Source organism: Pan troglodytes, chromosome 15 (genome assembly GCF_028858775.2).
Source record: "Pan troglodytes isolate AG18354 chromosome 15, NHGRI_mPanTro3-v2.0_pri, whole genome shotgun sequence".
NCBI lineage: Eukaryota > Metazoa > Chordata > Mammalia > Primates > Hominidae > Pan > Pan troglodytes.
In genome coordinates this window covers 89682711-89698702 of record NC_072413.2, presented here as the reverse complement: position 1 = coordinate 89698702, position 15992 = coordinate 89682711, and the positions used below count along the sequence as shown (strand labels likewise).

At 39.5% G+C, this 15992-nt stretch overlaps 1 protein-coding gene across 2 annotated transcripts in view; it reads left to right on the top strand.

Annotated features, from left to right (window-relative positions):
• The window catches only part of CATSPERB (cation channel sperm associated auxiliary subunit beta), a 150239-nt gene that overhangs the window by 34594 nt on the left and 99653 nt on the right, over positions 1-15992 (top strand). The window contains exons 8-11 of one of the 2 annotated variants that reach the window (XM_016926611.4): positions 4012-4107; positions 4247-4365; positions 5934-5966; positions 13552-13618. In XM_016926611.4, coding sequence (XP_016782100.1) covers positions 4012-4107; positions 4247-4365; positions 5934-5966; positions 13552-13618 — 315 coding nt within the window. The remainder of the gene's footprint in view (positions 1-4011; positions 4108-4246; positions 4366-5933; positions 5967-13551; positions 13619-15992) is intronic. The other variant, XM_054665794.2, reaches the window with a different exon arrangement.

Below are 15992 nucleotides of genomic sequence, written 5' to 3'. Positions count from 1 at the left end.
GCTCTGCAATCCGTAGTATCTGCATCGTACACTCTGTCCACTGCCTCTTATTCTTTGTCTGTTCTAGTACTCACACTCCAACATTTCTTTGATCTCATTGAGACCTTAATCCATTTTCACTATCACTTTTTTTCACTACCCAACATCCTTATTTTCCTCTGTTCTCACCATAATTCTCAGAGCCCATCTTTTTAAATACTTCTGTAACTCCCTTGCCCTTCTTTTTCCTCCTTGCCTGCCCAACCCCAACTCTAAAACCATCTCTGCTCCTGCCCTGCAAGAGCAGAATATTGCTGGGGAAAAATTGCATGCTAGTCTCATTTTGACATTTCACTGACCAGTCTCACTCTAAATTCATGATCATGAATCTTAAGTGGGCACTCAGTACTCCCTATAAAGAGTACTGCCTATAAATCCTATCACCCTTCCCTTGTATATTTGTTTTCCCACTCTGCAAATTTTATCACACTTCTTTCCACTCCTCAAATACTCTTCCCCTCTTACTCTTGGCTGTGCCTTTATATAATACTTCAGAGAAAATAAAGATTGATTATAGAAACTCCACTGTTGCAACTGGAAATCTGCCATCGTACCTGCATTTGTATGCTTTGCCTTTACTGCCTGTTGCACTGTAAGAAATGTCTCTGCTGCAATCAAAGGCTACCCCTCAGCCCTTGTGTTCTGGATCCCATTCCTTGCAGCCATCTGAACAACCTTGCTCTTACATCTGTTGTGCAATTCTCATCTTTCTCTCCAACATCATCATACTCTTCCTCCTCACTGGATTGTATCCGTTAGGATAGAGACATACCCTAATATCCCCCATCTTAAACAAAACCTTCGTTTATCTCACTTTACTTCCATCTCCACTTCTCTGTTCCCTTTCAAAAAAAAATATTTAAGGCCAGAATTTAATGCAGATGATGCTGTTTTTCCACCTCCCATTTTATCTTCTTTCCACTACAAATCAGACTCTGGTTTCCATCACCGTACTAAAACATTTCTTCTCAAGGCCACTCACAGTTTCCATATTGCCAATTCCAACAGCCAGTCTTTTATGCCCATTCTACTTTCCTTTCCAGCAGCATTTAACAGGGTCGACCAGTCTCTGCTCAAAACACTTTCTTCTTTTAGCTTTCTTGATACCACTTTCAAGTTCTTTATATTTTCTCATTGGTCACTCTTTAGTTTTCTAGGAGGGCTCCTTTTTGGTGTGACCCCTAAATGCAAACCTAGGGCTTTGTTTTTGACTGTCCTTCCTTAAGTTACCACATTCTCCCTCTGGAAGACTTAATCCAGTCTGATGGCAGTAATGCCATCTTCAGGCTGATGATTCCCAAATCTATATTGCTGCTGCTGACCCCTCCTTTGAAACAAAACCACTCCTCTCTTCAGTTGTCTATTATGCATTTCTTCTTGATGGCTAATAAGCATCTCAAATACAGCAAGTCTGATCCAGAACTCTTGATCCATCTCCCTCAAAAAATCTGTTTCTCTCCAGTATTTCTCATCCCAATTAGTATTAAATTGGTCAGAACTGAAATCTAGGACACATTCTTGACTGCTCTTACCCTCACAACATTCCCCGATTGTGCTGTCTCCAGGGTCCATCGCCAATGTGACCACCCCACTTCTCTGCTAAAATCTTAGGTCAAGTCAACATTTTTTATTAGACTAATTAGCCTCTTAAGTGGTCTCTCTATTTCCATTCTTGTGCCAATACAAATCAGCCTCCATACACCCACCAGAGTGATGTTCTCAAGTATAAACCAGATCACATCACTTCCCTGCTTCCAACACTCCTGTGGCTTCCCTTTACCAATAGAATAAAAGCTAAACTTTTCACAATGGTCTGCATCAGCTTCTGTAAGCCCTGGGATAGTTTGTCACAGAGAGTAGCCTGTAACTTAATTTTAGTCTGTAAATATTAACCAGCATAAAGTGTTTATTTTATTATGTCTCCATTAAATAGTGGTTTTTTGCAAGAATCTGGTCATGTGATAGCATGCTGGACATCTATAATTATTCCCACTTAAAATACCCCACCGTTAGGCTGGGTGGTGGCTCACACCTGTAATTTCAGAACTTTTGGAGGCTGAGGTGGGCGAATCACTTGAGATCAGGAGTTCAAGACCAGCCTAGCCAACATGGCAAAACCCTGTCCCTACCAAAAATACTAAAATTTAGCCAGACATGGTGGTGCACACCTGTAATCCCAGCTACTCAGGAGGATGAGGCACGAGAATTGCTCGAACCTGGGAGGCGAAGGTTGCAGTGAGTGGAGATTGTGCCACTGCACCCCAGCCTGGGTGACGGAGTGAGACTCTGTCAAAAAAAAAAAAAAAAAAAAAAAAAAAAAAAAAAAAAAAAAATTCCCACCATTATCTGTAAAACTAAACTTAATTCTCAGAAAGGCAAAGTTTGTCTTTAGTTTTCCTCTTCCTGGAAAAAGTATACAATAATAAATAACACTTCCTTCTACAGCTTTCCTTAAACAGAAAAGAGCTGAGAGTTAAAACTCACACTTCAAAATATGACTCGTTCTACAAATGTCCTCTTTTGGAAATAAAGTATATGCGTTAGATTGCTAAGGTTCCTTAGCCTCCCCTCCTCCCCAGCCCAGTAGTTATGTCCTTTGACAAAACTTCGGATCAGCACCTCACATTTAAAACACAAAAGACTCTAGACATTCCTACCTATGACCAAGAAAAGGTGGGGTTGGGGAACAAAGTACTTTAGGATTTGTGATGTGTTCAATCTTCTTCATTTACAAGGTTTTAGTGAAACTTTAGCAAAAGTTTTCTCTGTTTTTAAAATCACAAATAAAAAAGTAAATCATAGTTTCTCCTGTCTTGGAGTTTACATTTTAATTTTCTTCTTTGGAGTTTTAAAAACTTATTATTAACTAAAATTGTACTCCTGAAATAGGAGCATCTTTATGTTTAGAAGGGTACTGTTAGGGAGGAAAAATTTTCCTCTGTTCTCTTATGCTTAGTGAATAGGGCTCTATGAATTAAATCGACACAACAGATTTCTTTTTTTTTTTTTTTTTGAGATAGGGTCTCTCTTTGTCTCCCAGCCTGGAGTCGCATGATCATAGTTCACTACAGCCTTGACCTCCCAAGCTCAACCAATCCTCTCACCTCAGCCTTCTGAGTAGCTGGGACTACAGGCATGCACCACCATGCCCAGCTAATTTTGTATTTTTTGTAGAGACAGGGTTATACCATGTTGCCCAGGCTGGTCTCAAACTCCTGGGCTCAAGTGATCCTCCTGCCTTGGCCTCTCAAAGTGCTGGGATTATAGGCGTAAGCCACCATGCCCAGCCCAAATAACAGAGTAACAGGATAAAAAGCACACAATTTTTTTTTTATTATTTATGTGCATGGCAGTTCACAAATAGAAGTGAAGATCAAGTGGTTAAATCAGGAAATTATATACCATTTTCACAAAGGAAGTGGATTTAGGAATCAAGGAACAATTAGCTGTAAGGAAGTTGTGACTAGAAAATATATAGGGGAACTAATGGCAGATAAGGGCTCCCTATCTCCAGTGATAAAAATGCTCTTCTTTTTCTGGTAAAAGGAGCAATTTATGCTTTGCTTTTAAGCAGATAAAGGGAGGGCAGAGACTGCACTTGTTGATTCTCAATTGCCTTCAGGTCAAAAAAAAATCCTTAAACTAAAGTGGCATATTTGGCATATTCTGATGCCCTTCTACGTAAAAAAAGATACAGTACAATTTGGAAGATATTTTAAGAGAATGAACCAATACCTTAAGAGGGTTGATTTTAAGGGCATATTATTCCCAGCAGTAATCATTCTAGGAGTCAATCAGATGGTTGGCTAATATTATGTGGTGTAACTTGAAGTTACTTCATCTTTCCAATGCTTTGGGAAGTGAGAGTCAAAGTGCTGAGAGGGAGTTGGAATGGACTCTGGGCTCTTGCCCCTGAAGGTGACTCACCTTGTAAAGTTGCCTGGCTTTAATTTTCCTTTTGTTTCATGGTAGGTGTTTACATAGGCATAACCTTTGGTGGATTCTGGCATGATTATGATACCACATGGTTTAACATGACACAGACTATCTATTCCCAACTTCAAGAAGGTAACTCCTCTAACATTGCCTTCATCTTAAGCATTTTACTTACATCAATATTTGATTAATATCTATAAAATGTCTTTGCTTCAGTAAGGAACTCACTTTTTTCTTACTTTTTAATCCATGGTATGATTTCTTCGTTTAGAACATGAAGACCTTTCATTGGTGGATATGGTTTTAACGAATCATTTTTTAGTTATCCTCACCTCTTTGGGCCTTTTTGTAAGTGAAGATCTTCGTTATCCATCATACTACAGCTTATCGGTATGTAAATTGCTTTGTAACTAATAGCTAATCTTAAATATCTTCTGTGACACAAAAAGAAATATTTAATACTTGAGTTATGTGTGGTGTATCTTAAAATTGAAATGCTTCTTTCTTTCGAAAAACATAAAGGCATAATACAGTAACTTTTTCCTTTACCTCGTAGTATTGAATATATAATTTGGAAATGGTGCTAGTTGTATTGCTCTACAAATTTATGGTAAGTTTTAAATGTATACATGCAGAAAAGATCTGTCTACCTATTGATTGATCCATTTATTTATAGCTATATATGTTACCCAAATGCTTTAAGGTAATTTATAAAGCCACATATAGTATTACAAAGTAACATAAGTGAAAAGTAAGTATTGGGATTGAGCGAAGGGAAATACACGTTTAGGTGAAGATTGTTAATATGCATACCATAAAATTCTTAAACATGTTAACAAGTACCTCTCAAAAATTACCACAACAGAGATGAGACAAGCAATAAAGACTTGGGATCGGTAGGAGAAAAGATAGAGGGAAGTAAAGAAGGGGAAATGGTATTGATTGAGACACAGATATTTCTTATACATGGTAATTATTATCTTTCTTCAGGTATAAGAATATTCACATATACCTGAGCCTTCCTCACCATCTCTGAGAAAGTACCATTTGTTGCTCAGATGACTAGGGGATCTGGGGTTTTTAAAATGCTTATTATATAATTGCTAAAACAGAGAGTTGAAACCAGGAACGCTACAATGGCTTAAATTCAAAGTGCAGAGAAGTAGACAGGGATTGTATATTGTAAGTCCTGACCTCTGGACTGCTCTGGCCTGGGCAGAAGGAACAGAGTGGCAAAGGAGAAAATAATAGGTTGAGGGTGTGCCTTCCTAAACCCAAATGGGCGGCAGACTTGCATATGCCAGCACACTTCTTCTTCTTCTTTTTTTTTTTTTTTTTGAGACTGAGTCTCGCTCTGTTACCAGGCTGGAGTGCAGTGGCGTGATCTCAGCTCCCTGCAATCTCCGCCTCCTAGGTTCAAACAATTCTCCTGCCTCCGCCTCCCAAGTAGCTGGGATTACAGGCATGCACCACCACGCCCAGTTAATTTTTGTATTTTTAGGAGAAACGGAGTTTCACCATGTTGGCCAGGCTGGTCTCAAACTCCTGACCTCGTGATCCGCCTATCTCGGCCTCCCAAAGTGCTAGGATTACAGGTGTGAGCCACCGTGCCGGGCCCACCTGCACACTTCTTAATTCCTCCATTTAAATCATTAAAAGGCATGGTTTTCTTCTCAAATCCTTTCTGGAATCACACTAAGGTATAAGTAAATTAATAAAATAATGAAATGAGGCAAAGACTAATGGGGAAATTCCCTGGATATTGTATAAACTATATCAGAGTTTGCTTTTAGTGTTTGGCTATCCTAACTGCTAGGATAGAAAAAACATATAATTTAGTTATAATTTTGTTTCAACGAATTTATATGGTTTATTTCCTTTAGTATAATTTAAATTGCTATGTTTTGTTAGGCCTTCTGATATGCAAGCAAAAATTAAAGTTTCTTCTTTTCTTCTAGTTTTCCAGGGCAGACTTTTGTGGTTTTGAAAGGGTAAGAAGCTTTATATTTCCCAGGGCTGGTTAGAAGATATGTGTTTACTTGGTAACTTGAGATGAGATGCAAGACAATAATTCACAATATAAGTTATTCCAGTTACTATATTATTTATAGTTTAAACAAAATATATATTTTTATATATATGAATTTGTAGCATATATTATTTATACATATATTCGTAGCAACCATTAAGCAGTGCTCACCTCTTCTGCTTCAAGGGAAGAAGTGCTCCTCCCTGTTTCAGAGGTCACCCCCACCCCGTTTCCTATGCTATGTCCAGGCTAGCTATGGTTGTTCAGTTCGGATTCTGCACAAGGGCACTTGACTGAAGAGGGTAAGGTGCTGGGGTCTGGCTAACACTTTACTCCTCAATCCATCTACCCCAGTGTAAGTCTGTTCTACTTCGAGAAAGGGGTACCTTTTCTAATTTACAAAAAAATGTCATATAATCTAGTCACTGGTCTGCTTCTGGCCTTTTGGGGGATTTTGTTCCATCAGTTATCTCCCTTATATGTTAAAAAGTCAAGTTTTGTGATTAATGAACTAGGTCATTCCCATCAGCATATAAGCATGCTTCGGTTGGAAAACCACAAATGAAATCATGAGTGTTCCTAGCCATTTGCCATATGCCCTCCCTATTCTGTCCTCATAGAGTGAGCAGATGGCTATGGACCAGAAAGGTGGCCCTCGCCAGGCCTGGTGAATCTGCCTGCACCTTTATCTTGGACTGTGCAGGCTCCAGTCTGTGTGCACATGTGCATGTGCACATATACCCACATTCACACTGTCTATGAGAAAGGAGCATTTATTTCTCAGGAAGCAAATAGAACTGACTAATTGTCATACTAATCAGAGGACAAGTAGAGCAGATAACTGAGAGAGCCAGATGGGCAAAAATGATTTGCATTATAAAGAATAGAGGGAAATAACTGTCAAAATAGAATTCCATACCTAGCTAAACTATGTATCTCAAGAATGAGAGTGAAAAGAGAATGTTCACACCCAAAGACATTGGGAGGGTTTACCATCCAGAAATTCCCATGAAGGAGTAGGATGCCAGAAACAATGAGGAAAACTGGAATGTAAGTTCTAAGACCTGGGAGAGCAGGAACCCTGTCTATGCTGTTTGCTACTAGATCCCAGTGTCTAGAATGGCACCTGACACAAGGTATGCACTTAGTAAATATGTGTTCAAAGAATGGAATTGGTATAAAAAATAAGTTATGGCCAGGCGCGGTAGCCCACGCCTGTAACCCCAGCACTTTGGGAGGCTGAGGCGGGTGGATCACCTGAAGTCAGGAGTTATAGACTAGCCTGGCCAATATGACGAAATCCTGTCTCTACAGAAAATACAAAAATTAGCCAGATGTGTTGGTACATGCCTGTAATCCCAGCTACTCGGGAGGCTGAGGCATGAGAATTGCTTGAACCCAGGAGGCGGAGGTTGCAGTGAGTCGAGATCGTGCCACTGCACTCCAATCTGGGTGACTGAGCTAGACTCTGTCTCAAAATAAAAATTAAAATAAATTAAATAAAAAATAAGTTATACATTTTGTGTTTAATAATTGGATGGAACCAAAACTCTAGACAATATAACAAGGAGAAATGGCAGTAGTTTTCAGTGGATAATAAAGTATTTAAGATCTTTGTAAGGAGAACCAATATGGGGAATAAGTTAAGAATTTGTTAGAAAAATGTGCAATTCAGCATATATGTTAAGAATTGAAGGATAATTACCAAAAAACTAAAATAAGACAAAAAGAATATAACCTAAAACTTCCAAACCACCAGACGAAGGAAAACAAGATTAAAGAATAATCCATCTATTCTACAAAAAGGAAGAAAGGAGAGGAGAGATAAAGGTAAAAGAATAGAAAAACTATGAGGCAAAACAGTAGAAATAAATCCAAATATCTCAGCAATTACAATAAGTGGAAAGGAACATTATAGGAAACTGAAGAAAAGATAATATATATTTTAAAAAGTTACACCTAAAGAAGAATCACACAAAAAGTAACATAAATGGATGGAGGAGACTGTGACCTTTAACTCCCTTTAGCTTTCATCTTCAGCCTACCTGCCCTGCTAAGTCAAAAAAGGCTGCTGGGGCCACTGGACAGCTGGGCTCACTGGGAGCCTGCTTTGAGGAATCTCACTGAGGAGATCTGGCATGTCGTTACCTCACTCATGGTTTACCTGAGAACAAAGTGCTGGCAACACAGAGCGGGGAGTAGAGGACTGGGAAGGGGAAGGATTCTGGAGGGAGTTTGGCTGGCAGAGCTCCACGAAATCCTAGGGAAGGGTTTTCTCAGTTTTGGGAGTGTGGCTGAGAGTAAGGCTAGAGATGGGCCTACCGGGAGAGCTGCATTCTCCCTGTGCCTGAGGTAGGCAGGTTGAAGGAGACCTGGAAAGAGGGGAACCCCTTCTGTTTCCAAGGTGGTGGCATGGCAGCCCAGAGGGCTAGAGACCACTTTGCCATCTATCATTCCAATTGTCAAAATTCGAGGTGCTCCACAAACCATACCTGAGTCCTCTCTTCAAAGCACACTTAAGGTAGCCTGGCATTCTGAGAGCAAAGATCATTAGAATAAAACTAGAGTCGCTGGTGGATAAGGCAACAATTGAATGAGAACAACATTTTTAAATAAAATCATTTCACAGATACCCAATGAGCACCTACTCTGTGATTACCATCATTGGCACTGAGGTATTAGCAAGAACACAGTCAATATCAATAAAGAGCTTCAAGTGCAGCATAAAAATACTTCCTGGGACTGAATACCAAAATTTCCATTAAAAATGGAAAAAATTGAAAGATAGAATGGCCACTGTTTAAATGCAGAGTAGTGGCATGGAAAATCAAGATGAAGAAACTTCTCAAACCATCTAAGGAACATCGCTAGAAATCACAAGGGCAAAAGTGAGCCTTTGAGGAGAGATCCAGAAGGGCTAACAGGTGAGCAAAAGAGTTTTCAGATGGATTTAAAAAGGAACAGATATAAGACAGGCAATAATAAAAAAAAAAATGAAAGAACATTAACTGAGATTAAGAAAATTCCAAGGCTATATATTACAATCCACTAAATTCCAGGGAGCACTGAAAAAATGTAGGCATATCCAAGGAATATATTCCTCAGTTTTAAGGTTAAGGGGGAAATATTACAAGTATCCAAACAGAAAGAGCAAAAGCAAAATACACCTCACTGGTATTAGATTTTGTTTATACAGCAGTAGAAGCTTGAAGACCGTGAAATCAACATCTACCGTCTATTTAAGACAAAAGAACCAAAGTCCAGAATTTCTATTTCCAGACAAGAGATTATTCATCTTTCAGATTAAAAAAGTTTATGACCTGGTTATCCCAACTAAGGAAAATACTCAAGAAAGAACTTCAATAAAACAAATGAAAAAGAACAGACATTTCAATAAAGGGGAAGAAAATGAGGAGAGGACTAGTGATAAGAAATGCTTGGCTGTTTCTCTCATTTTATCTCATATTTATTCGTGTGTTTTCTGTCTATCCATATAAATCAAAATGGAGTACTAGATAAGGATTTTTTTTTTTTTTTTTTTGAGACACTCTCCCTCTGTCACCCAGGCTGGAGTGCAGTGGTGATCTCGGCTCAGTGCTACTTCCACCTCCTGGGTTCAAGCAATTCTCCTGCCTCAGTCTCTTGAGTAGCTGGAATTACAGGTGTGTTCTACCATGCTCAGCTAATTTTTGTATTTTTGGTAGAGATAGGGTTTCACCATGTTAGCCAGGCTGGTCTCAAACTCCTGACCTCAAGTGATCTACCCACCTTGGCCTCCCAGAGTGCTGGGATTACAGGCGTGAGTCACCGCGCCCAGCTTAGATAAGGATTTTTGAACAGAGACATCTTAGCCAATGTGGGCTGCTATAACAAAATTACCATAGACTGGGTGGCTTATACAGAACAGAAATTTATTTCTCACAGTTCTGGAGCCTGGACAGTCCAAGATAAAGGCACAGGCAAATTCAGTGTCTGGTGAGGGCTACCTTCCTGGTTCATAGACAGCCATCTGTTCACTGTGCCCTCACGTGGCAGAGGGGCAAGGGATCTCCCTGGGTTCTCTTTTATAAGAGGACTAATTCAATTCACTGAATCACCCCCACATCAAATAAGGGTACTAATTCCATTCACCTTATCACCTCCCAAAGGCCCCACCTCCCTCCCATACAGCCTATAGAAAGAAAGGACATGTTGCAAGGGAAATGAGCATTTTCAACACCTAAAAATTATGATGTTCAAATAGGTAATACATTCACATAGTTAAAAACTAAAAAAGTTACAAAAAGATATAGACTGAGAAGTCTCTATCCCACCTCTCTGTATATTCACCCTGATTTTTCCCTGTCCCTTACAGGTAATCTTTTTTTATTTTATATCTTTTCAGCATTTTCTAATGGAAATTCAAATAATTATGAATATAATGAATATATATACTTTTCTTCCTTTTATTATACTATATACAAAGTATGCTAAATTATTTTCTTCACTTATCAATAATTATCATAGGAAAAAATCCATATTAGTAAATGGAGAATAGCCTCTTTTTCTTTTGTTTTTTGTTTCTTTTTTACAGCTACAAGTATTCCATTGTATGAACTAGCCAGAGTTTATTTAAATTATCATCCATTGCTGGATGCTTGGGTAATTTCCCAATATTTTGCTATTACAAACAATGCTCCCATGCATAATTTTGTACCTAGAAATTTTATGCGTCCAGACATATAGATACAATACATCCTAGAACTTGATTGGGAGATCAAGGGATAAATACTTATGCACTTTTAAAAAATAATCATGAATTGTCCTTCATGGAAGTTTTTATAATTAGCAAGGATATTATAATAAGTCCTATTAAACTAAAATATCTTAGTAAAACTCAGGGATGGTTGATAGTGATGAGGGAGAGGGGAAATACAGGGTTCCAAAGGTAGAAAGGTGCTGGGATTGGGGAGTGGAGGGAAGGGAAAAAGTGAAATTATTTTTAAGAGTTTAAGGATCTATCTTTAAATAAGACCTCTTTTACTAATGATTGAAGCAAAGGTGTTCAGAATGAGATATATGTGGGTGTTTAGACAGGTCGTTGAACAAGTGAATACTTAATGATTTATTCATTCAGTAAGTCTCATCCATTCAACAAATATTTGTTGAGCACTTCCTATATTCCATGCTTATTCAGACAAGAATGATTCCATAGTGAACGAGACAAAGTCCCTACTTTCATGTAGCTTAACATTCTACTGAGGAGGCTAGATCATTAAAAAATACACAAACAAATACATAATGTGATTTTAGATAGTAATAAGTGCTCGTTGAAATTAAAGCAGAGTAAGAGAAAGAGTGAGGGGAAGATAATATTCTGTTTTAAATAGGGTGATTAAAGCAGGCCTTTTCAAAGAGATGAAATTTAAGCAGAAACTTGAGTAACTTGGAATAATTATTTTGACACAGCATTTCCAGTCAAAGGTAATAGGAAGTATAAGATCCCTAAATTAGGGATTTGGCATGAGATAAAATCTGTTAGTTATCCACCAAAATCTGTTTAGTGGCAACAGCAAGGAATATGGATCACTTCTTTAAGGATAAAATTAAAATTCTTGGGACACACAAAATGCTTACTGCTTCAGCCTGAGTGTGCCTGCCTCTACCTGCAGCCATCCTGCCCCTACTGCAGCCATCCTGCCTGGCCATGCTAAACCACTCACCCTCCCTGAATGTGCTAACATTTCTCACACCTCGACTCCTTTGCATAACATGTTTTGTCTTCTTAGCATGCACTGCTTCCTCCTATTTCACTTAGAGAATTTCAACTCATTCTTCAGAAATCCCTCCCTGACCACCAAGGTGCTCCTCCTGTGCATGCTCCAAGTTCTCAGCACAAATTCCTATCATTATCACCCTATTTTGTCTGCTGAGCCCCCAGACTAGCCTCACAAGATTTTAGGTTCTGGTCAAGATCTATCTTATTTACTATTGTATGCCGATAAATTACCACACGGCCTTGCACATAGGCAGTCTCAATGAATATTTATTGAGTCAATGAGTGAATAAATGAAGACAGACTGGATTCAAATTTTGGACTAACTTATCAGCCATGTAACATAAAATTTTGAACAAGTTGTATAACTCTCTGGACCTCAATTTCTTCATTTTAAAATGAGCATAACAATATCTACCTCTTAGAAATGAGGTGATTAAGTAACATTACATATGAAAAATCTCAGTACAGTACATGGCACAATGTAGATACTTAAAAAAATTCGTTGGCGGCCAGGCATAGTGGCTCATGCCTATAGTCCCAGTGCTTTACAAAGCCAAAGCAGGAGAATTGCTTAAGTTCAGGAGCTCTAGACTAGCCTGGGCAATATAGTGAGACTCCTTTCCCTCAAAAAATTAAAAAATTACCCAGGCATGGTGGTGCACACCTGTAGTCCCAGCTATTTGGGAGGCTGAGGCGGGAGGATTTATTAAGCTGAAGAGTTTGAGGCTGGAGTGAGCTACGATCATGCCACTGCACTCTAGCCTGGGTGACAGAGCCAGGACCCCATATCAATCAATCAATAAATAAAGTGACTCCTCGGTCAGCGCAGTGGCTCACACCTATAATGCCAGCACTTTGGGAGGCCGAGGTGGGTGGATCACTTGAGGTCAGGAGTTCGAGACCAGCCTGGCCAACATGGTGAAACCTTGTCTCTACTAAAATACAAAAAAAATTAGCCAGGCGTGGTGGCGTGTGACTATAATCCCAGCTACTCAGGAGGCTGAGGCAGGAGAATCACTTGAACCTGAGAGGTGGAGTTTGTAGTGAGCCGAAATTGTGCTACTGCACTCCAGCCTGGGCAACAGAGTAAGACTCCTTCTCAATTTAAAAAAAAAAAAAAAAAAGAAGAAGTGTCTCCTCATGTGTTCAAGTTTTGTCATTAGATATCAGCAAAGGCTTTTGCACACAGATCATACAGATTTTATTATTAGTCTATAAAAATGTAAAAAAGTCTTTCTTACATCCCAACAGAAATTTGAAGGTCAGAATCTTCCTATAATAAAATAATCTCAAACTGTTGCATTTAATTAATATCCAACATTTATATCCAACACATTCAATATATTGAAGCTTGTCTCTCATGACCAATTTTCAAAACCTTTTTCCTGTTTCTTCTTGCTGCTGTCAGGCTTCTGGGAATGCTCCTTAAACCCAGCTGCCACTAATGAGGAATAAAAGATAAATATGTGACCCATTGTAACTGTGCTGAAAGACTAATGGCTTCTGGTAGCTTCTGAAAGACAGTTCATAGACAAGGGCATCCTCCATTAACATATGCTAATTCATGTGTGATTTCTTTTCTCTTTATGCCTTTTTTGTGCATTGTTCAAAATGTATATTCCTGTTTCTTGTCCTCATTCTACAGTCTTTTATTTGCATACAATTTTTGTCTCTTTGCTTCACATTCCTGAACTATCAAACTTTGAAATTTTTTAGTTTTTTCTATCTTATATCTTAAGATATCTTAAGTCTACATATTGGCTAAGTGATATTTTATTTATTTATGTAGGTTGACTATGTGAAAGGAAAACTGTGGTATAATGAAAGATGTTTTGCTAACAGAGAGCACTTTGAAGGTAAATTTTGATTAAAGATATACTGTATTAAGAGACTTTTACATATATGTGTAACTGAATGCAAGCTCAGCCTTTGGAATGGTCTTTTAAGTCCATTCCAAACTTTAGGCTGGGGAGGGTTTAAAAAGGGGCACTTGGGGTGGGAGGCATTCAGGAGTGATGCTGGGTGCAAGGTCTGTGTGTCCTGTCCCAGTGGCTATCTTGAGTCATGCTCCACCTGGAACATAGGCTAGTGTCATCTTCACGATGGCCAGGTTGTAGACTAACCTCCTTGAGGTAATCTCTGGAATTTCACAGCTGAGTCTCCATGTCTGATTTGTCTCAAAATTAGCCCCTGGAACTTCTAAGCAATCGCATAATTAGATAAGCCAGCAGTACAAGGGAGTGTCGGGTGGCAAGGGAGGGAAACCAAGAATTTCAAAGCATGTTTTCAAGGCTAAAAGCAAGAAAAGAAAAAGCAGTTTCAAAAATGCATTTTTAACCTAAGCCACTCAGTTGCAACTTTCCATTGTGAAATTCCATTCCATTTCTATGGAAAATGGGTGGCATAGTCGATCTGGCTACTTCCTGCTGAGAAGGGCCATAGTTAGGAGGTACCAGAATGGAATTTGTCCACCTGGAGTTGGAAATATTCTCGAGTTCCTAGACTTGCAGTAGGAATTTGCGGGAGCATTATGGTGCAGGGACATAGGAGTTTCTGAGAACATCTTTCCTGCATCCTTGTGCAGAGTATACAATAGCAATAAAATCCACAGCAGCCGAAGAGGACAATGAGCAAAATACCAATCGTGCTATATATGAAAGTCTTCCATGCACTAAGGGGCTGACTAAACCAATCCGTTATTGGGAGAAGGTATCTATAGCAGAATATGAGTATCCAATGCATGCATAGGTTAGGTTATATTGTGAGAATAATCTAGTATATATAGACAACAGTCTTAATGCACTAGTGCCACTTTAGGCTGCAGTCAGGATATCTACAGCCATATAGTTTTGTAAGGCCACTTGCCTAATCTGGAAGTTTCTTCAGTAAGAAGAGTGATGGCATGGTGGGTGTTATTAAAGGCAGCAGCCATATGCTTAGCCAGGGCCTCTACTTGTAATTCTACATCTATGGTCACTGCCTGGGGGAAAAAGATGGCTAGTGGGTAAAACCACCAGGATGCCCATTTTTGACAGTGGTGTCTGGCGTTTGTGCTTTCCCAGTTGGCAGGCAGAGTCTAGATGGAACACGATTCATCCTGGTAGGTAAGGGCGCTCCCAGATGCATCTGCCAGTCCAATCAAAGGATAGGAGGGGCCAACTGTGAGTGCCACAGGCCCATAAGCAGCCCCAGGGGGAAGGGTTGGCTCCATGTGAGAAGGAGCTGTTTTGCTACCCCAACCATATAATTGCTAGTCAGTTGAAGAGTTTGATTACATTGCTGGGGAGGTAACCATCCCATGTTACAGGTGTTAGCTTGAGGTGTGCTGCGGTTGTGGTGTTCAGTGCACAGTGGTGCTTGACCTATTACCTGTATTTGTACCTCTGTCAGCCATCTGACACCACTGTGTACAGCATATCCCAAGGTGGAGATGACATTGACCTGCTTGCAACTTAGTTGAAAAACATGTTTCCTGATTTCCTGGCAAATAGGAAATTCATGAGGCTTATGATGAGATGAGTTATGGCCATGAAAGGGAAATGGGTGACTTGCCCCATACCAGGTATAGAAATGACTCCAAGTACTTAGGTTGGTGGCTTGCACGCACCATGGCAAGCCTGCAGTGGAAGAAAGGGCAATTCCCCACAGACCCAGCAGTCTGTTCTATTCTGGAGGGAAGCCACCATTTGTGCCCATTCAGCAAAAAGGTTAGTTTCAGCAGAGATAAATAATGTATTCATGACTACAAAACTTGTTAAGAAGTTCATGTTAAGAAAAGGATAGTACTTATCTGTGTGTTTTTTCTTTAATACAGCTTTAGGTCTTTTCTTGGCACACATGAACAGGCAGGCTGGTTGTCTGAGGTATCAGGTTGAGGATGAGCCTTCACCTGAGTGTGATGTATCCAGGGTTTAATTCCAGCCAATTTGACAGATGAATGCATGGTCAGCAGTGCATCATAAGTCCCATCCATTTTTGACTAGCTGCCGGTCAGGTCCTTGTTTTTTTCCAAGACTTTTTAGCAGTACCTTAACTCTTGGTGGAAAGGGTGAAGGGGCTTGCCCCTAGGGTATGAGGACCTGGAAGCAGAAAACTGATGCATGGTTAGTAATGTCTGTCCTAACTGGTGTATGTATTGTTTAATTCTTAATTCATTTATTAGGTCTAAAGGCGGGACTCCCAGGGAGGGTCTCCCATAAACAATCTCAAAAGGGTTCAACCTGCTCCCAC